The 20,046-nt window shown below is 40.3% G+C and overlaps 1 protein-coding gene across 4 annotated transcripts; it reads right to left on the bottom strand.

The window, feature by feature from the left end:
• Positions 1–1,778: 1,778 nt before the first annotated feature.
• Positions 1,779–19,170, bottom strand: ints1 (integrator complex subunit 1). 4 transcript variants are annotated; one of them, XM_040046506.1, is made up of 48 exons: positions 19,035–19,170; positions 18,556–18,675; positions 18,163–18,453; positions 17,851–18,047; positions 17,572–17,709; positions 17,329–17,488; positions 17,139–17,244; positions 16,771–16,957; positions 16,445–16,590; positions 16,213–16,354; positions 15,948–16,124; positions 15,756–15,864; positions 15,552–15,672; positions 15,388–15,465; positions 15,130–15,287; positions 14,770–14,869; positions 14,589–14,680; positions 14,433–14,493; positions 14,150–14,347; positions 13,826–13,955; positions 12,789–12,968; positions 12,475–12,624; positions 12,206–12,385; positions 12,013–12,117; positions 11,736–11,903; positions 11,062–11,173; positions 10,822–10,980; positions 10,584–10,730; positions 10,371–10,469; positions 10,049–10,173; positions 9,591–9,845; positions 9,326–9,485; positions 9,111–9,242; positions 8,777–8,945; positions 8,089–8,215; positions 7,868–7,983; positions 7,676–7,763; positions 7,330–7,580; positions 5,734–5,863; positions 4,984–5,117; positions 4,661–4,853; positions 4,412–4,536; positions 4,194–4,303; positions 3,855–3,968; positions 3,679–3,749; positions 3,498–3,589; positions 3,184–3,293; positions 1,779–2,701 (listed from the first exon to the last, which is right to left on the bottom strand). In XM_040046506.1, exons 2-48 carry the CDS (start codon positions 18,608–18,610, stop codon positions 2,586–2,588), a joined length of 6,564 nt encoding a protein of 2,187 aa, XP_039902440.1. In that variant the 5' UTR covers positions 18,611–18,675; positions 19,035–19,170; the 3' UTR covers positions 1,779–2,585. The 4 variants fall into 4 exon arrangements, with proteins under 4 accessions (XP_039902440.1, XP_039902453.1, XP_039902461.1 ...); XM_040046519.1 differs by having other exon boundaries at positions 14,770–14,866; XM_040046527.1 differs by having other exon boundaries at positions 18,163–18,438.
• Between the last annotated feature and the right edge of the window lie 876 nt (positions 19,171–20,046).

The following is a 20,046-nucleotide window of genomic DNA, read 5'->3' as shown; positions in this document are numbered from 1 at the left end:
CAATTATAGCATTCAAATTGTATAGTACCAAACAATTACAGCAAAATGTTCTGTAAAAATGAAAACTCCAAGCACTTGTTATGCACAAGTGACTGCTGTTAAAAAAAGAAAAGTGTACCGCAGGTTGAGATGGAACTGAAATGTTTTAACCACAACTTAAACCGTTTGGTAGATTAGTCCACCCCCACCCCCACCAAGGTCACGGCCTTAACACAAGAGTGTGTGTTTTGGGGGCTGGAGACCATATGAGAAGCCTCGGTGTTGGAGCTGCAAACAACCAGGGAGAAATCTGAAATGTGATAAGGAGCACCAACTAGCCACTGTTGTTTTGCAAGTGGTCATGACTACGAGCCAGAGTTGACGTTCACGGCATTAAATAAGAATAACATTTACTTTTATTCTGAACTCTTTACCCTTAAATCAGCAGTTAAAGCCGGTGCCAAAATACATTTAGTGCATAATTACTTTCTGCAGTAGATTTGGTTTTTTGAAAGGATTCTTTATTTTACCATGAAGCAAAAATGTTAACTGTGATCACGCAAACATTTAGCTCTCTGCAGCTGCCTTTGAGTGCATCTGGATTGGTATGATGAATAAAGACAGAGGTTGTTAACTTGTCAGTGGTCCATCAGGCTATTCAGCAATAGGCTTGGCCCCCCGCTCTCCCTCCCACCACTTCCTCGTTCGCTGTCACTCATCTCTGTTCCGCCTCACTGCTGTCCAGCCAATGGGATGCTGGCGCCGGACCAAGAGCCCAAGCTGCTTGGACTTGTGTAGTCTGTTGACTGATAACCATAAACAGAATTTTTGGCGAGTTACAGGACACCTTACAGGTGCAATTAACATATCACACAGCAAGTATGGTGCACGATATAGATTTTCAAAACGTTTAAAATTTGAATTATGAACATCATTGTTGTCACAAGTCACCCTGTGACAGTCCCCCAATACGTTTTTATAGCACTTTGTCCAACAGTTTTGTTATTGTTGTTTTTTTTATAAGAAAAAACACATTATTTTGATCTGAAGAAAACCTGCTTCCAGCTGCCAGGCCCATATATCTCAATGGGTGACTGAACATTTCTGAATGACAGATTCCACTGACCCACCAGTGTGGGCATGTCTTACCATCACTGATGATCCTCAACCGTGCTGCGACTGCATCTCCACGTCCTCCTATGTAACAAAACACCAGGAGCACTCTACGTTGTAAAACGGCCTACCCACATCACATCTTCAAAGAAGCCTTTGGTCTGTGTGATTGAACAATTACCACCATGGTTAATTTACCATAAATGTGGACGTCCACTTTGCTAGTTTACCGGCATGCCTGCACATTGTTTAACTTATCCCTTTGACTCCATCAAGAGGTTTCCAGATGAAGTCACTGGCACTGGGCAAAACAACTCACACTTTCATGGCAAAATGGTTTCCATCACAGCATGTGCATCACGCCTTTAATTTGTCTGTTACACCCCAGTGAAGAGCAAGCGTACATGTGACAGCTGTTTCCAGTTTTATCAGGATCCAAGAAATATTGGAATGAAATGAATCCTTACAGCATGAATTTTTCCTCAGTTCAATCTTTTTTTTGAGGTGCTAAAATATTATTTTGAAAGCTAATAATGGGTTCTTGTGAAATTTCTGTTGCTACATTTTGAACTTTAAACTGCTTTCCATATTAAGTTCCATCAAAGTGTCTCCACTGAGCTTCCAAACTACTGAAATATTACACTCCTCACATCCTGTCAGGTTGAGTTGAATGAAAAATAAAAAAGTGGCATTTTCCAAAAGTTATTTTATTAAGTTCACAATAAGGTTGCTTCCAAATGGTGCGCAGGTTTGAAAGGAATTCACAGCACTGTTTAAACAGTTACACTTTTTCGTTTCTTAGTTTTAATGATTCACAAGCTCTTCGAACATTTTAATAACTAGTTAATAAATGAAAGCTCTTCTTGAACCCAACTAATACAGTCGAGAAAATAAGTTAAACTCTTAATTTCAAATTCTGGAAATTCAAAAATTCAAAGAAGGACTTCATTTTCAAAACTATTAAAAGTGTGAAGCCAAAAAACCCTTTTCTTTTTTCATGAAGCGTTGAAATAGTGCATCTGTAAATAATTTAATAACTTCAGAAATGCAAAAGTTTCTCTCCAAATTACACCCCAAATTATGAAATATGAATTCCTATATTATATTTATTTTTCATTATCTTCTGTTGAGAATTTCTTCAGCGTTATCCGCTCTGCTGTCTCCAACTAATATTCCTATATAATAATATGACCTTTTGATGTTCCATTTAACTTTATTGTTGAAGTAATCGAACCAAGTTAAATAATCCATATCTATTAAAATGTAGCACAGTAATACCTGTTCCATTATTACAATTACGCTGATTTTACCATTTTAATTATATTATTTTCATTTTATTCAATGGGATTTTTTATGCATTTCTTGAAGTTAATAAATTATCCTGAAATTACTGAACTGAACTTAAGGGATTGAAAAAACATAATATCAAGGTGTGGAACGCAAAGAATGACTGACAGCATTTTTAGTCAGACGTTGAGTCAAACACTTTATCGTTAGGTTGTTGCTTCCATGTGAAGGACTTTCATGGACTCTGAGATCATTGAACTGGTGTCGATTTGTCCGTAGATACCCACCAAAAACGCCTTGTAGAGCAAGATGTCTGCATGTTCTGGAGAGGGAGGGGGGGAAAAGAGAACACGGCATCATTCAGCTACAAATGTGCGACAAAGACCTTTGTTAACCTAAGACCCAAACTCTTCCACGGCATGCATTTTTAATTTCTCTTTGATATTTGGGCATATTGAGGCCCGATGAATGTAAAAACAAAGAATTACCTGATTTTTTTTATTATTTTTTTTACCTTATTTTTGTTTTTATGAAAAATCAGAGCCACATATGAGGATATTCGTTTAAAATTTTGATAGAACAGTAGCAGTATGATGTCCTCGTAAATGGTTATCAGGCCCTTGTGGAGTAAAATTGAGTATTTTGGTCTAAATAACCCAAAATGTGATGTCCACATATGTGGACGCCAGGTCCTAGGAGGTTAAATCACTTAAAATATTTAAAAATACACAATTTACAAAATGTTTAATATGCGGTTCGTTTGACCAGAATACCAGCGCAGGACTCACAGAAGTGTCTTCTTACCTTGACAGAGAAGCACATATTCCGGAAGATTCCTTAAAGCAGTCTGCACCACGTCAAAGTTGCCACTACCCATGCAATACATGAAAGTTGGCAGGAAGTCTGTTGCCAGGCTACAACACAAGAAACACACACTCTTATGTAAGCAATCAGAAATTATATAAATATATGAACTAAAGAACAATGACAGATAGAGATCAACATATTTTTTTCATGACTATTGGCCTTTTTCCTCCTCTCAGTTATTGCCACACATTTTCTTTTGCTATCAGCATGTTTTCCTTTGAGTGGTTTGTCCTGAAATGCTTTGAACCTACCATGGATTATTCTGAATGCAGCGTAGGGCGAGACTGAAGGCCATGTTCCGACACAACTCCTCAGGCGAAGTCATGAGCCTCTGCAGATCATTCTACCAACAGAAACACAAGGTGGTGATTGAGGTGTTTCACACTGAGACACTGCACTTGACCTTTTTTGTGTCCATTTTCTGTGACTCACAATGAAGTACTGTATGATCTCTGGGCTCCTCCTTGACTTCTCATCCACCTCTGTCAACACCTCCAACACATCTATAGCAGTTAAGGGGGAGAGAAAAAAATGAGTGTATTACTCACTATAGGTATTAAAACACTACATTACTCAGTATGTTGTAGGACATAGAGGAGAGAAGTTACCCTCGACTGCCTCTCCCTTTGACATCTTTTTCAAGTACATTGTCATGTCTGCAGCGCTCAGTGAAAATGAGGCCGATATGTTGACTAAGGGCAGAGAACCTGCAGCCAAGTCGTCTGGTAAAGAGAAAAAAAATGAGATTAAAGAATTCACGCTTTTGCGGAAACCACAGTTTGCATAGAGAAATTACAAAAGATGCTCTCAAAGTGTATCACTGAAAACGTAGCAATGTATTCAGATATACAGTATGCCAGCAGGCACAAGGTGATCACTTGTAGCTTCAGTGTATCTACAAATTTAATTACACATGAGGATCAAATGTGGACAACAGCAACTCTTACCATCTCTCTCTTCTGTAGACACCTCTGCAGAAGAGCTTTTTACAGGCAAAGTGAGTCCAGCAAGGAGAGATTTCAGCTGGACCAAATCTGGATTTTCTGCACACAAACTCCTGAAACGAGAACAGAAAAATTTGCCAAATCTTTCTGCAGTACAGACTTTTTTTTTTTAAGGTGTTTACCCATCAGGAATGCTTTTTAAAGTTACTGATGCCACTTACTGTAAGATGTCAGAGTGCTTCTGTAGATAAGGAATGGCTGCTGCTGCGTCATGCGTAATGTACTTCTGTGTAAACTGAAGAAACTTGTTAATGAAGACCAACGGCGAACGTGTCCTCTGGAAATTCTACAAGGCAAGAGAGAGGCACAAACATAAAAAAGACACTATTAAAATCTTATTTGTAGCTCCTTTTGGTAGGATCCCGATACTAAATCCCCTAAAGAAGATTTGGAAATGTGGAGCTGCCCACCTGAAGGACCTTCATAAAAGACAGAAGGCAGTCTTGAAGCGCCCTCTGGTGATCACTGTGGAAAACAAGTGGCTGCAGAAGCTCCAGAATAGCGAGTACATTGCTGAAGAATGTCATGTGGTTTTGCTGGCGAAACTCCTGCATGTTTAGGTGCATGCGACCGTGTAGGAGGCCTGCAATCATGGGCAGGTGTCTGGAAGGTCCAAAGAAACAAAAGCGCATCAGTAATCAGCTTAAACACAACACACACATCTATAGTGGTGGATAATTTACAAGCTCATGCAACAAAAAAACGGCATCATAGTTTAGTCTTTCTTTTTCACCTGAGTAACAGTACAGGGTGCGATACAGCCAACTTCCTGCAAGCGAGGTTGGCATCAGACACGCGGCTCTCGGCAGACTTTGAGTCTCCTATATCAGCAAGCAGTGTGACCAGGCGATGCACCAGGACATCAAGCTGAGAAACATAACATTTGGCAGTAAGTGATATGTAGTAGTGAAATTGTGATTTTAAGAATTCAGAAAACATTATTTATTAGGGAGACAGAGACAAAATATTTGACAAAAACACAATTCAGCATTATGAGAACTTTTAGTGGGGACATCAGAGATGGTTTAACCATTAAGCAAAGCTGCAAGTTACGATGTGTGACCCGTTTCTAATACACAACATCATTGTGATCTACTGCTTCTGTTTAATTATATAGCACTTAAAAATTCCCAACAGTATCCAGTATTAAGTTATGTTGTAATGCTGTAGCCATGTGAACTGCACATAAGGGGACCTTTAGCATGATATTGCTATAACTAATTGTAACACTGAATAAAGGGAAATAAGAATAATTACATTTAAAGACACAATCAAATCACTCAATTACTTGTATTTAGTAAGAACTATACCATCCAGTCTACAGTAACATCTTGTTGCAAAGCTGGATCATTATTGGATCCTGGCATGTTGATGTTGTTTATACTTATAGTCCACCTTTACGTCGTTGGATACAAAAAAAATACACGAGGAGCCTACACAAGATTAGGCAGGAAGTTCTATAACAGAGGGAAGACATCTTTACCTTGCAGCTGCTGCCATCTGCTGCCCCGCCGCTGCTGAACGTGCTTTCAGGCAGGGCAACGTGCTGGATGACCTCAGGGAAGTGCAGATAGATCTGTAGCAGCAGGTTCTGGCACCTCTTACTCATTGCACTGAAAGCCAAAATAAACAAAACGCTAAGTATGCTATATGTTATGGTTCCACCATGAAAAGTTTCTTTGGGGGGCGGGGGGAAGACACCATTAATGCATTATTGGCTTAGAACTGTTCAGTTGTCCATCCTAAAGCTCCAAACTTAGCAAGAAAATAATCAAGAGTTTAATCCCTCATGTTATGGAGTTGTGTCACTTGGACCTTTTTATTTGACAGTAAATGGATGCTTACTTTTTGTGCAGTCACAGAACACTTGTCACAGCTTTTCTGCTCAAGCGAGCAAGAGTCCCACTGACTTTATAATGTAACTTTTATCAAATTCACTCAAACTAATCTTTTTGCAAGTGATTATACACCGAGCTGACGTGACACCAGTTTAAGGAACACGATATAGTAGTTCCCTATTATTTATGTCTGTAGGCAACAACAATTAACATATATTAACACAAGCTATTGACATGAATAGCTTGATGCAATTCAGAGGTATTCACCTTCGAGTCAATGCAGTTTTATAAAATCCTCTTACTTGCTAAGGCTCTTGTCAGGCTCAAATGATGCACTTCTACTAAATGAGCAGTTTATTACAGCTATGCATTAAGCAAATCAGAGCGACCTTGACCAAGAGTAAAACATCGGCTCACTGTTCAATAGTTTCTGTGTAATTGGAATAAACACCAGCTTATCTGTCAGCAAGCTCTCGCAAGAAGAATGCTTAACATACAATCAAGTATTTACTCGACACAAGGCCGAAACCCTCTACTTTCAACATGTTTTTATCCCGCCATATTTTCACTAGCAACCATTTCACCAAACAGCTTAACTGCACTTAAATTACTGTAATTCTGAAGCTAATTTTCCTTGACCTTGGCCAAAGTTTCCTCATTAAAGTGGTTTAATAACCAGAGACATATTCATGAAAGGAGGGTTTGCCTCCACAAAGAGTTGCACCCTGATCTCTGACAGCTAAGTCAGTGCAGGAATTCACAACACAGGCAAGTTTAGAGCTTCAGCCTTAATCCTCTTGCCTTCATTATAATACACTGAGCTTTTAAAGAGATCACAGTACAGACGACTTCTGCTGGTTTTAATTTCACACCAATAGACCTAATTATCAAGTTTTCCCTGGTCCACAGCATTGTGGCTGACAGAGGAAGTCTGAAAAGTTCATCTGCACTGAGAAGGAAAATCTGGTGCGATTTACCCCAAGTTTATCAGCACAGCATAAGAAGGAAAAAATGACTTTCAGTATTGGGGCCAATTAGTGTGAACAATACAATGTGTCACAATAAGATTAATTGACTACTATGGTAAAATATCCACAACTAAATGCAATAAACATATGTGTTACCAACTAAGAATGGATAAAGAAAAAATCAATCTGAAAAAAAAAAACCCCAAAAAGATGAAGAAACAGAGGAGGCGTTGCCGATAAATACAGCAAATTTTTAAATAATATAAACCTTACCTGTCCTCCCATTTTTTTGAGCAGTTGATGAGGTACTCTGATACTTTCTTGATGTCTTCTAAATTTCCATTACAGTACGAGTGAAGGAGGGGCAGTCTGGATTGGATGAGGGAGCAGGGGGCCTGGTCCACACTGTTTTTGTCATCCTGGAGTGTGTCGTGGCTGTTAAGCTCTGATTCTGACAATATCAGGTCCATCAGGCTAATGAGCTCCTCTGAACTGAGCCGGAGAACAAACTTCTCGGTTTTCTTCTAAAAAGACCAAAAGGAGAGCACCAGAGTCACCAACATCAGCAGAAAAGAAATAAGAAAAAAAAGGTGGTAACTATGAAAGCTTTTGATCCTACTTGAGGGATCTTCTGGTCACGTCCTTGCCAGATACGAGGAATGTGGCTGCACGCCCACAAGAAATCCAGAGCAGAGGATGGGTCCAGTCTAATAAAAGCAGCAAAGTGAAATTTTGAATTCTCTACACATAGGATAATCCTCAATAAAACCTCAAGACTGTGGCAGACAAAGGTTGTGATAAAACTACATACTTGTAGTCTCTGCGCTTGCTGAGAAGAGCACTGATACACTGCAGCAGAGTGGACCAGTTTGACTGATGTGTAAGCAAGGCCAAAAGATAAGGTCTGTAAGCTGGGGTCCCTCGTGCCTGAAACAGATAAACAGTAAGAAAGGATGCATCGCTAATGCCAAGCAAACACCTTCTCTGGTGTGATAAGCCAAGAACACTATCTGCACACAAGCCTTATCTTACCTTGTTGAGGGCAAACAGCAGCTTCTGTTGAAGGTCTGGACACACTGAAGTAACCTCAGGGTCAAGACGCTCCAGCCAATCAACCAGAAGCCCAGAGCTAAGTCCTGACTTTGTCACCTCTGAGCCACTGCCAAAGATCAAACCAAAGGATTAGTTTATACAAATGTAACTCAGCATGTGTTAACTACTAACAGGCGAGCTAAGGCACATCAATAATAATATTTAGTGTTAACAAAGTTGTACTGGTCAATTAGAAACAACAAACCAATTTTGAAGTTGTTACATGGAACCTGTCTTTGTCACCTTTAATTATCATTTTAGCCTCAATAATGACAACAAAGCTTTTAGAGCTACATCCCTTTTTGATAATTTACAGAGAGCATCCAATAGTGCTATTACTCCCTCTACTTGTACTCCTATCAGAAAATATATAACACAGTAAGCAACTTCTCAGTGGCAGAACTGATTACAGATGTCTTTGATGTCCATAGCACGTGCATCTGAAAAGCCACCACAAAGCTGAAAAGCTAATTCAACGTTAAATTCCAAATGGAGTTTAAAGTATAAGGCCACAGGCAGCAGGCGCTGTTCTGCTATTTGTCCCAGGCAGGCATGTTTGCCATCTAGTCCTGTCAAATATAAATGTTTCTTGCATGACTTGTGAGGGAAATAGAATTGTAGCGCTCACTTATTAGAATCCACTTCCTTTTTCACAGCTCGCTCCTCGCTTTCCTGAAGGAGCAAAGAAATCACCATAGCAACAGAGCCCGCTGTCCCATTCTGTGTACCAACAGTCATCAGCAGAGACAGTAGCTCCTCCAAATATGGCGACTTCACCTCCATCAGCCCTTGTAGCACTGAAAAATATTAATAAGTAGTGTATTTATCATAGGCTTTGGACCACCTTTATATTGTTTAAACACAATAAATGGGAGTATGGGAGTGATAGTTCCTAATCCAAGCTGCTGTTTCTATCTATCTATCTATCTATCTCCTAAACAATCCAGTGACTTCATTATTACCTTTGCCAACAAGTTCAGGTTCTGCATTACATTTCTCTCCAGTTTTCAGCATTGCTATGATGGCTCTCAGTGGAACTTCAGTATCTCTGCGATATGCCAACGCCTCAGCCAGGTGAAGGAAACCTGTACGTACTGCAAAGCAGAGAAACACATTACTCGCAGTTTATAGAAAATGAATAAAGCAGCATCTGCAAAGAAATTACTGGCATACTCACCATCACTGAGCCTGTGCTTGTGAGAGTTCTGTCCAGCAAAAGATCTGAGCAGAGTCTTTAGTGGTCCTGCCTCTACAGTTGGGTTGTCTAACCAGATTAACATCTCAACAATGACTTTGAGAAACAGGGATGAGAAAGCAATGTCCTGGGAAACGAGACGCTGCAAAGAACATGCAAAAAGCAAAAGATGGGAATACTGTATTTAGAAGCTTTATAAAAATACATAGACATATGAACTGACTCTGCTTGTGTATGTGTGCTCCACCTGATAGAGATGAAGCTGGCGCATAAGAGGGCAGGACAGAGAGTGACTCCGATGCATTGATATTACTATTGGCCCTGCATGAGCAGAAGCGAGCAAGGCTGCAATGGCCTGCAGGAGTCGAAATGCCAAACCACCCTGCTGAATCTGGCCCTGCTTAGCTCGCATTAACTCTTTAGCTAAGGCCTGCTGGAGGGCCAGGGAGACCTGACTGGGAGGAGGGCCATGCCAGCGGGGGTCCACTTTCAAGGGGAAAATCTATAAAGATTAAGAGGAAAAAAAAAGTAGGAGAAGTTACCCAACATCAGTCTCAAAAGAAATAAACTACTTTTTATTTGGATTTAAAACTCAAATAAATAATAAAATTCAGCCCAAAGGAAATTGTAACTTGTCTACTAAGTGCGCTAATAGTTTAAATAATGCCAGAAAGAGTGGAGAAATAAATGGCCAGTACATCCTACCTGAAGCAACATGCCAGTGAGATCATCGTCAGGCCCGACTACAGGAAGCTGAGTGGCTGCTCTCATCTTCACAGAGCTGTGAGGAGTTTCCACTGTAACTTTGGCCTTACTTGTTTCAGATGAATCTGCCGGGAACAGTGCAATAAGAACATTAAATAACGTTGAAAATGCAATAAATTCTGAGGTGTAACTTTGCAATCTACTTCAAATTAAAGCCCAGGGCCGTGTACTGTTAGAAATCAAAGCATAATGTGGATAAACATTTAATCTATCCAGTGATTTTAATGTTTACTTAAATGTTTTACAGGATAAAGACACTGACCTCTGTGTGGAGGAAGAGAGGAACTGAGTAAAGAATGGAAAGTATGCCCCCCAGTGGCCCCTCGCTCATGCTGCACTTCAACCAAATGGGCCATGTAGTCTGTGACAGAGGATATACACAGTAAGATCAATGTTAAACAATTTTAAAAAATCCCCCAAAAAGTAAAAAAAAAACAACAAAACAGGTAGAACACAGAAGAAAAGAAAATCTTACGCTTGTCCATGATGTTTTGCTCCAAAGCCTGTGGATCATGGGACACAGCCTGATCCAAGTACTGCAAAAGTTTACTCATACTGGAGACTGGAATCCCAAAAGACTGAACAAAAAGCAGCAGCTGCTGAGCCTCGAGGTCTTGTAAAGCTGATAAAAGGATACACACACATTCATTAAAAAGTAAAAAATGAATTATTTGATGAAAAACAAAGATTTTTATCCACATGACAAGTTGTACCTGCATCGACCAGTCGTGAGACCTCAGAACGAATCATCCTCAATTTCAACCAATCGGGAAGCAGCAGGGCTTCCTCTGAGGTGTCAACCAGGAAGGCAGTGGGTAGAGGTTTCTTGTCAGGAAACCAAATGTCCAAAAGCATGTGGAAATCACTCTCTCCTGTAATGATACACAATGCTAAATTTGTTCTTACAGCCCTTTAGCAGTGCTGAAAATGTACTTTAAAGCAAACAGGGCTACCTTTGGGTGGTCCCAGAGTTAGCAAGATAACAATAGCATGGACTACAAGAATGTGCATTGTAGCAGTCTCCCCTGTAGTCCAGCGTAGAAACACCTGGTCTTGAGATTCTGACTGTAAAACACAAAATAAAGCATGAAGTTACAAAATAAATGCATCTTTCCCTGGTGTATGTCCACAGTTTAAGAACAGAAATTACTCTTCGATTTAGAATGACTCTCAGGTGGAAGTTCAATATTTTCTGTACTTGGCTATTCAGTACTTAAATTTTTTTTCTTTAACTCAAGACTGTTCAATGAAAACAGAAAAATTATTAGTTTACAAGGCCTAAAATCTTAACATTTATTTAAAAGGGGAGCTATTTTAAAAATTTCTGTTAACTTTCTTATCACTTAACTAGACTAGCTTTGCTAGGTTTAAAATAACCCTTATTTATCTTAAGCGCAGCATTGGGCAGTTTTATCTCCCTTTAAGACCACCCTCCCTTAAAGAAGGAGGGTGGAGTCTAAAGCCTGAGCTTTTGGATCACAGGGATTACTTTTAGACAATTATTTGAAATCTTTAATAGAGAATCCAACATTGTAACAGTAGTTATATGACTAAAAATGAGGAAAAATTTAAATTGCTGTGGGCTAGTGAGAAGATCAAGAGAGCAGCATTCATCGCCAGTGCTCACCCAGCTGTAAAGATCCTCGCCCTCCTTGGTCTTCCTCATCCTCTTAATATACGTAGAGAAGATGGAGAGGAAAGCATAGAGCACAGCGTCAGACTCAGGTCTGCTGGAGTGTTTGGAAAAGAGGTTGTTCATGATGGTTGAACGCTCGACGATGAGCCGGGCAATGTCCTGCAGAGAGCAAAAGGGAGACCAAACCCATGTCAGCGCTGCTCATTGACAAAAAGAACGGTTTAAAATAAAGTGACATGTGGAAACTCAAGCAACTCGCTGTGATTACCAAAGCCAGGTCATTATGAGAAGCCTGCTCCTCCACTGGTGCATGCTGGGATAGATAGATGAGATAGGCACTGATCGTCTGTGGATCTGTCTCCATGTGAATGGCCTTTAGAAAGTTAACAGACATCAAAACTCTTATTAACCTTCATTAAAGTTTTACACTTATTTCCAGTCCACTGTTGAGAAAAACTGACCTGCTGCAGGGCAGTGGATGTCATGCCCCTGACACTGTCAAACAAAGGGAGCTTGGGGAGGTCCTGTAGCAGCCACTGGTAACCTGGCAAGAGCTCAGCATCTGCAGAGTCTTCTTCCATGGGCTGGTCTCGCTCCTCCCCATCTTTCAAGCCTCCTTCAGTCAGCACCAAAGACAAACCCTGCACACAAATATGCAATGTATATTTTAAATAATGATTTACCTACAACACAACACCATGAAACATTTTTTATCCTTTCAGGACGGTACCTTCATGGCTAAGACTCTTGATGCCACTTGAGAAGAGCTGAGACGGCGCAGGAAGTAATCCAGTACTTCACATGTTGTCTGCTCATCAGCCTTGGGACCTAACAAAAGATCCTGGAGGCGCCCAAGTAATTGCCTCTGCTTTTGTTGTCTCTGACAGGAATAAAGATTAGAAATCATAGGATTAGTCATTAAGTCTTATTTTGTACCCAGATGCAAATTTCTATTATCAAGCACATGTATACATTTTGTATGGAGGGTATGAATTTGGGATGAAGCCCTGTAATTAAGAAATAATGTTAAACTAATTAAAATACTTGTCTCTTCTTGGCTTTCTGCTCTTTGCTTTCTCCTTCTTCATCATCGTCTATGAGCAAGCTGTCATCTGCAGCATCGTGAAGAAGGAATTCACACAGGCATTGCACTGGGAGCACATCCAAGGACCCCTCACTGGACTGGACCAAATCAGCCAACCATGGCATGGACTGAGAAGAAGCCTGTAAGGGATTGAAAATATACATTTTAACACTGACATTACAACAGCAACACAATTTATATTTTCTTCCAAATCAGTCCCATCCATCCAATCAGTCTGGATGTGAGAGGTCGGGTACACCCTGAACAGTTTGCAGGGGTTACACAAAGAGAGAGACAACCACTCACACTAACAACTTAGAAACACCAAGTAAAGTACAAGTACATGCACTTCTGGGGAGAATCCACACAGGTACAGGGATAAATATGTAAACTCTACTCAGAAAGGCCAAAGACAGCAAGAGGATTTGAACCCAGAAGCAATGGTACTAACAACAACTCAACCATGCTAAAGCTTACAGCACTCTTGTGGTTTCCCATTCAAATACAAACCAGGTCAAACCCTGCTTAGCTCTTGAGATCAGATGAGAATCGGGCACACTCAGGGTGGTACAGCCTAAGCCCCAAGCCAAGCTAATATAGCTAATATGCACATCATATGATTGTTGAGGCATAATCTAATCTCTTATATCTAATATAATTATAATCTAATATTAGATGTTCTTGGAAACATTAGATAAGTACTGAAGTCAATATAATACAACAATGACCAGGTCATTTTGGACATTTTAAAACCGATATGTTCCATGTAATGCCTTGAATTTGGTCATTGTTTGGCAATTACTGAAGATGAGTTTGAAAAAAATTTGAGTCGCAACAGACAAAACTCACTGATTAATAACATAAACTACTGCTCTTTTTCAATACTGTGGCTGAACTGTCGGGACTGCAACAAAAAACTGAAAAGGGGGGAAAAACTGGTTATTTTATGGAGATGGGGGGATGCAGAGTTTGGGAGAGTTATTGAAATGGTCATTACCTGTCTCTGGATGATGTTGAGAAGAAAGTCGGGATTGCGACTGCGGCAAAGGAGGTGACCGAGACGCAGAGACTGGTTGAGACTTTTAACCTGCTCCTGGACCTGAGGAGGAGGTCTACGAGGAGGTCCCCTAAACACAAACACCACCATCAAATAAAAGCTAAGATTATTTGTTATGACTTCATTCACATTGTGATGCAAAGATATTAAGCTTATATAATTTTTTTCAGTAAAATAGGGGATTTCAAATGTCCTAATATATGAGCAAAAATGTTTCATTCTAGTATGGATGTCCACTCTCAAATAACTGTCTTGGTATCTTACTGTGGGTCCAAACTGGTAAGCTGAGACAAGAGCAAGCTGTTGCTCTCGGTGATGGTCTGTTTGGTTGAAGCTGCAGCCAAATGGCTCTCAAAGGCTAAAATCTCTTGTTTCTCTCTCTGGGAGATCTGTAACTCTCTGTTGATCATCTCTGTTTTTGTGTCCTCATCCGCAATGGTACAAGGAGGGTATGTATAGTTACTATAAAACCACAGAGACAAAAGTGTTAGCCAATCAGAATTATTACATTTAAATAATTTAACTGTTACTGATAACCTTTACTTACTTTGTCATAACCATCTCCATAAGCATTTTTAGGGTGGGATATCCATCCCAGGCAGCCAAACCTAAAAGAAAAAAAGATATCAGACACCACATCTGTCAACAGATACCTATAACAATTTATCTTATATGAAGATGTATGTAAATATGATTGCTGTACCTATCTTCTGAGGGTTAAATGCAGCCACAACAAGCAACAATAGCCATGCCTTCCAATAGAGTGTGGATATTGCCAAATTTGGTGGTTGGTACCTTAAACAAGAGTAGTCATTTGTTACTTAAGTCTGTAAACAGTATGACCTATATGTGTTCTTAAAAGCCATTAAGGATAAGTGACATACCCAGCAGGCAGTTGAATGTTCTCTGGGTGGTGGTATGTACACAGATTCAGAACAGCATCAATGAGCTGGATCCTCTCCACTCTCAGGACCTCGAGATCTGCTTAACAAGAAACAGGCAGACAGCTCAGCAGCACGCATCGTGCCAAGAAAACTATAACAATGAAAATAGTCTTTCCTTTGTTCCTAACATTACTTAGCAAACGTAAAAAACATAAAAGTTGCCCCTTGAAATATTTATGGCAGCTCATTAAAGAGAGGCACAAGTGTTTAACAAATCTACAAACATTCGACTAGAGTTTATCATAAATAACTTTAACAGCAGTCATAAACATTTACAACCAAAACGGGTCTTCCACAAACCATCTGACTGGACTCCGGCAGCTCTCTTAACCAGGTGATCAGCAAGCTCCATTGCGTCTGCCGGGCCCAGAGGCAAATCACGTGACAGCCCGATCACCAGAATACGCATCAGAGTGTCCTCCAAAAGAGGAACTTCAGAACAAAGGCGAAGGAAGAAACTGAGGAATGAAAAGAAAAGGTCCATAAAGTTACAGAAGCTAAAAAAAATTAAGAAATAACATAAAGCAAATTATGTGCTACTATTTCAGGGTTGCTCACTTTCTGTCGCTCTCTGGAGGCCAGTTGTCCCACTTGTAATATGTCTCAGGCTGCTCTGTGAAAAGCACTTTGTGAAGGCTGCAGACATGAAGCAGATAAATGATTTATAAAGCAGCAAAAATATTTCCACGTGGACAATCGACACATCTGCTACGGATACTGACCAGTGAACGTAGTCTTTTGCACCAAGTTTGCTGATGGTAGGAACAACAGTGTGAAGCCACCACACAGCATCTCTCTGGATGGCAGCAATCTGATTCTGAAAGGACCTCAGGACCTCAAGATCTGAAACAAACCAGACACATGTTTAACCCAAGCCAAGTCGAGCTACTTTAAATACAGCAGAAGGACAAATAGACAGAACGCACTCTTCTTCTCTCCTTTGTCCCATGCAATGCCTGCTTCCTTGACCTGAGCGGTGATGCCCAACATCATAGAAACAGTGAGTAAATCTGTCACCTGGATGACAAATCGCTCCTATGGGAGAAATAACCAAGTTTAAATGCATGAACGAAACAGCTTCAACAAAGTAGGCCTGCTGAATTTTCATATCCACTTACTTTAAACTCCATGTCAACATAGCTGGCCTCTTTTCTCTCCTGCATCAAACCAAAGCAAAAGGACTGGAAGTTGATCTCATGCTTAGTCTGTTTGATGATTTCTCTGAGCAAAGCTCTTGAGGCACGAAGGTAATCATCCTTATTGGTTAACAGGTCCTGGAACACCATTGCCAAGAACTGCCGAGACAAAGATAAAATTAAATGCAGAGTTTATTAAAAAATAATTTCATTTCTGTTGAAATGTTTCCAAACGATCTAGTTTTACCTTTGGAGCTTGCTCTGGGCTGTGCTGCAGCACTGTATGGAGGACTTGCATGTTGTTGGGATTGCGGGCATTAGACAGCTCATTAAAGATGACGAGCTTCACCATAGTTCCCAGGTTGTCTCTGTGTGCATTTAGTAGCTCCCTGCAAAGATACACCCAAAGCTTCGGTTAGTGAGAATTACTGACTGTGTTGACAAAATAGATGTGTGACAATAAGAACAACTTTACAGACCTGACACACAGCATGTAATGATTAAGAAGAACTTTGGGTTTGAGTCGGATCTTGATCAGGTTGGAGATAACCTCCATGTCATCTGCTCCGTGGGTGTTGCAGTTCATGCACAAAGACATCAGGAGGTCCTGAGCTGGGCGAGTCAACTGCAACCACAGAAAAAAGTAAGCTAATGCTTAGTCGCCTACTTTTAATGTATTGCAATAGCTGTATCTTTAGAGGCCACATTTCACCTTTTATTTACACAAATCCTGCAACATATTATTAGTACAACTATATAACACTATGGATTTATTTAACACAGCTGTCAGTATCAAGGGTTTCACCTTTGGGTTCTGGAGCCACATCTCCAGCCTTTGCACCGCCATGAGTCTTGCCTCTTTGTAGCCACATGTGGCTGTGAGCAGACGCAACAGATTTCGGGACACATTGTCCATCGGCTGCCTGCGGTTCAACTGATCCCTGAGGACATCAAGCACATAGTCCTCCACACTCTCTGCAAGTTCGTCATACCTACAGGTTTCCAGTGAATAAGAACAATAAACACAAAATGATCAAGGAGCTCAGTGCATTGTTTCAATCATTTTTCATTGTTCAATTGTGAAAATTTAACCGCGTTACCTATATATGCTGTAAATCTGAACACACAGACTGTACGCTATGGCCGTCACATTTATGTTGGTAGCTTTCATACCTTGGCATAACCTGCCCTTCATCCTCAGGGCTGAGTTTCTCCTCAGCTATCAGCAACTCAGTCTGGCTGTCATCCTCATCTGGGGTTGATGGATGAGGGCTGCTACCTAAAGATCAAAAGCAGCATGACCAATCAGCACTTGTTTCTGACATCAGTAGTCCTGACTTGCAGAAACCTGAATGTACCATACCTGCACTCAGATCTCCAGCAGAGCGGCCCGTATCAGCCTGGAGCAGCATACTCTTTGGGGGCATTTTTGTTCCAAAAGCAGTCTGAATGTTGTCAACAAAATTCTTACAGTGAGAGCTGTCCACCCAGATTCTTTCACCCAGAGAGTCCTCAATGTAAACCTGAAAGTATACGTCAGAAGGACAAATTATAAGAAGAGCTCATGCATGACAGAAATGTGTTTGAATTTTGTGGGTGTTCTCACTTTGACAAATATCTCTGGCCAGTTCTCATCCTCCTCGTATGCTGCCATCAGCAGATTGCATGCCAGAACAGAGACCAGGCTGTTGCCTTTTGCTTTAAAGTTGATAGAAGCATCCCTACGCAGGAGGCTGCACAACGCCTAGTGACACAAGTGTAACACACGGAAAGTAACAAAGATTTTGTCAAATCAGTGAGGTTCACTTGGCAAAATATTGCAATGCTGATATACATTATTCATCTGTGTATATGTACTGAAGAATAACTGTGTTAAAAGAATTACCTCAATAATTCCCTCAGTTGCAAAAACATTGGGCTTGATTTTGGCCAGAAACATGAGGCTAAGGTAAAGTGTGATGTCAGGCTTGGCTCTGTTCATCTTGAGCTGTTTCACTGCTCCACACAGCAATCCCTCAATGCGATCGTCATTTCCTTCTGATTCAGCAGCTTCAATCTCGTCCAACAGCACTGCTGGAGAAACTGCCATAGAGAAACATATTTTTTTACTTTCCTTGTCAGTTGTCACCTGAAGATTTTCTGACATTTCTATCTCAAATTTTACAAAACTTCAGAAATGCACAGGCTTCAAAGTTACCTTCAATAGGTACTACTGATGGCTCCTTTATTGAGGGCGATATAGCCCTCTTGTCCACTGCAGCAACATCAGCGAGACGTCCAAGGGCACTGACAGGAGGGGTGGTGGATAGTTTGGGCCGCTTAGTTAGGTTGGCTAGCCCTGATGAGGATGGCAGAGTGGAGGAAGTCTCTCTCTTGCGGTCAGCAGGTAAATTTGTAGAGGTTGCCTTCAGGAGGACAGCAGGGGCTTTCGGCTCTCCTCCCTGGCTCTTAGAGCCCAGAGCAATAAAATCTCCTGTAGGGGGATGGCCTGCAAAAATGCAGATGTTACAATTTTAGTTTCTCCTGCCTAGGTGCTATTCAACATGGAACACACAGCTAAGATTGGATTTGGTTGCACAAGTAGTCCGACCTGATGGTTTCGCTGCACTGGGGCGCCTAAGAGTTGTAGGCTTTGGACGATTCATATTTACTGGTAGGCACAATTACAATCAAAGTAGAGCGGGAGACATGTATGTGTCATATGTGTAGCCTGTGTAAAACAAAACAATAAATAAACATGAGGTTAGTAACAACAGCAAAGTTAAAAACCAGTAATAAATAGCAGTTTAAATCGCTCTAAATCTCTACAGCTAGTAAATCAAAGCATAAGAAGACTAGCAAGAAGGATGCGTTCAATGCCGCTTAGCACTATAAAGGTTATTAATTACATGTTTACAACACACAAGACAAAAAATGCTAGGCTAACAACGAAAACTATGGCTAGTATGACTATTAGCACGACGTTAAACGTTAACACTGACAACTAACAGGCGTTAGGTTTCATTTAATTTAAATCAACCGTAATTCGTTTGATTAATATGCTCAATAAAAGTCATACTGATATGATACCTGGACGATATACTTCACACAAAAAAGTCATTCACCGCCTCAAAGCTATCAGACGGACAGAGCCGTGGTGGCTTCTTTTTCTCGACTGAAATTACTCGATAATACCAACAAGTAACAAGTAACAAGCGCCACCAAGCGCCAGGGAGGATCATGTACATCTACTTTGAGCGTCACCTCCGTATACGAACTTGCTCTCTTCTCTCAACTTTTTATTATTAAGGCATTTCCAATCAGTTCAAAGTAAAATAGTTCGTCGTATCCTTAAATGTCTATGCAGCAAACATTTGTGTGTAATTACTTTTACAGATTAAAATGGTTAACTCTTCCAATCATGGTGGTATTCTTATCTTTAACCCTCATCTGTAATATTTACGACAGAACTGCGCCATCACAGTTTTATGATTTTATTCCCCAGCTTCAGTACCAGTAGACGTGGTTTACAATATGTAAAAAAAAGTTAAAAATCTAATAATAAAAACTATATATGTTTAGCCAGTTTTATTTGCGGGGGAAAACTTATCATTTAATCACATCTGCCTTGGTAGACATGACAAATCTTCTCCTATAACTTTGTTTAAAACTTTGTAACAAGTTTTTTTTAACCGGAAGTCGTATTATGTCATTGTTCCCGTAAGCTGACGAGCCAGCGGTGATCGTCAGAGGGCGTCCTTATACAAAATAACGACATTATAGATTCATAATACATAACTGTTTCCATTTACTGTTGATATAGCATAGATAATGTGTGTATAATGCTGTCACAGTACTATCTATGCTAATGTAATACACGTTAAAGGAAACGTGCTGTACACCACAGGGTTTGCACCATCACAGCAGAGGAACGTGTATATTTGTGTGTACTGTCATTGGTCAATACTTAATTTAAAACACCTTCCGGTCACCTCCAAAATAAAAAAAACTTTTTTTTCCTTTGTTTTCTTTTTTTTTAAAAAGCGAAGTAATTACGTGATATTACCAATTGGGGGCGCTAAAGATTCACACATTTTTCTTC

Source organism: Simochromis diagramma, unplaced genomic scaffold, assembly GCF_900408965.1.
Source record: "Simochromis diagramma unplaced genomic scaffold, fSimDia1.1 OVJJ01000321.1, whole genome shotgun sequence".
NCBI lineage: Eukaryota > Metazoa > Chordata > Actinopteri > Cichliformes > Cichlidae > Simochromis > Simochromis diagramma.
The sequence above is the reverse complement of the archived record's forward strand: the minus strand, read 5'-3'. Positions and strand labels throughout refer to the sequence as shown.

Excerpts from the sequence above, each read along its gene's own strand:
- ints1 (XM_040046506.1), bottom strand. The coding sequence starts at position 18,610 with ATGAATCGTCCAAAGCCTACAACTCTTAGGCGCCCCAGTGCAGCGAAA. Across the intron at positions 15,865-15,947 it reads ATGTTGACATGGAGTTTAAA|GAGCGATTTGTCATCCAGGT; the intron begins GTAAGTGGATAT and ends TTTCTCCCATAG. Across the intron at positions 15,673-15,755 it reads GGACAAAGGAGAGAAGAAGA|ATCTTGAGGTCCTGAGGTCC; the intron begins GTGCGTTCTGTC and ends GGTTTGTTTCAG.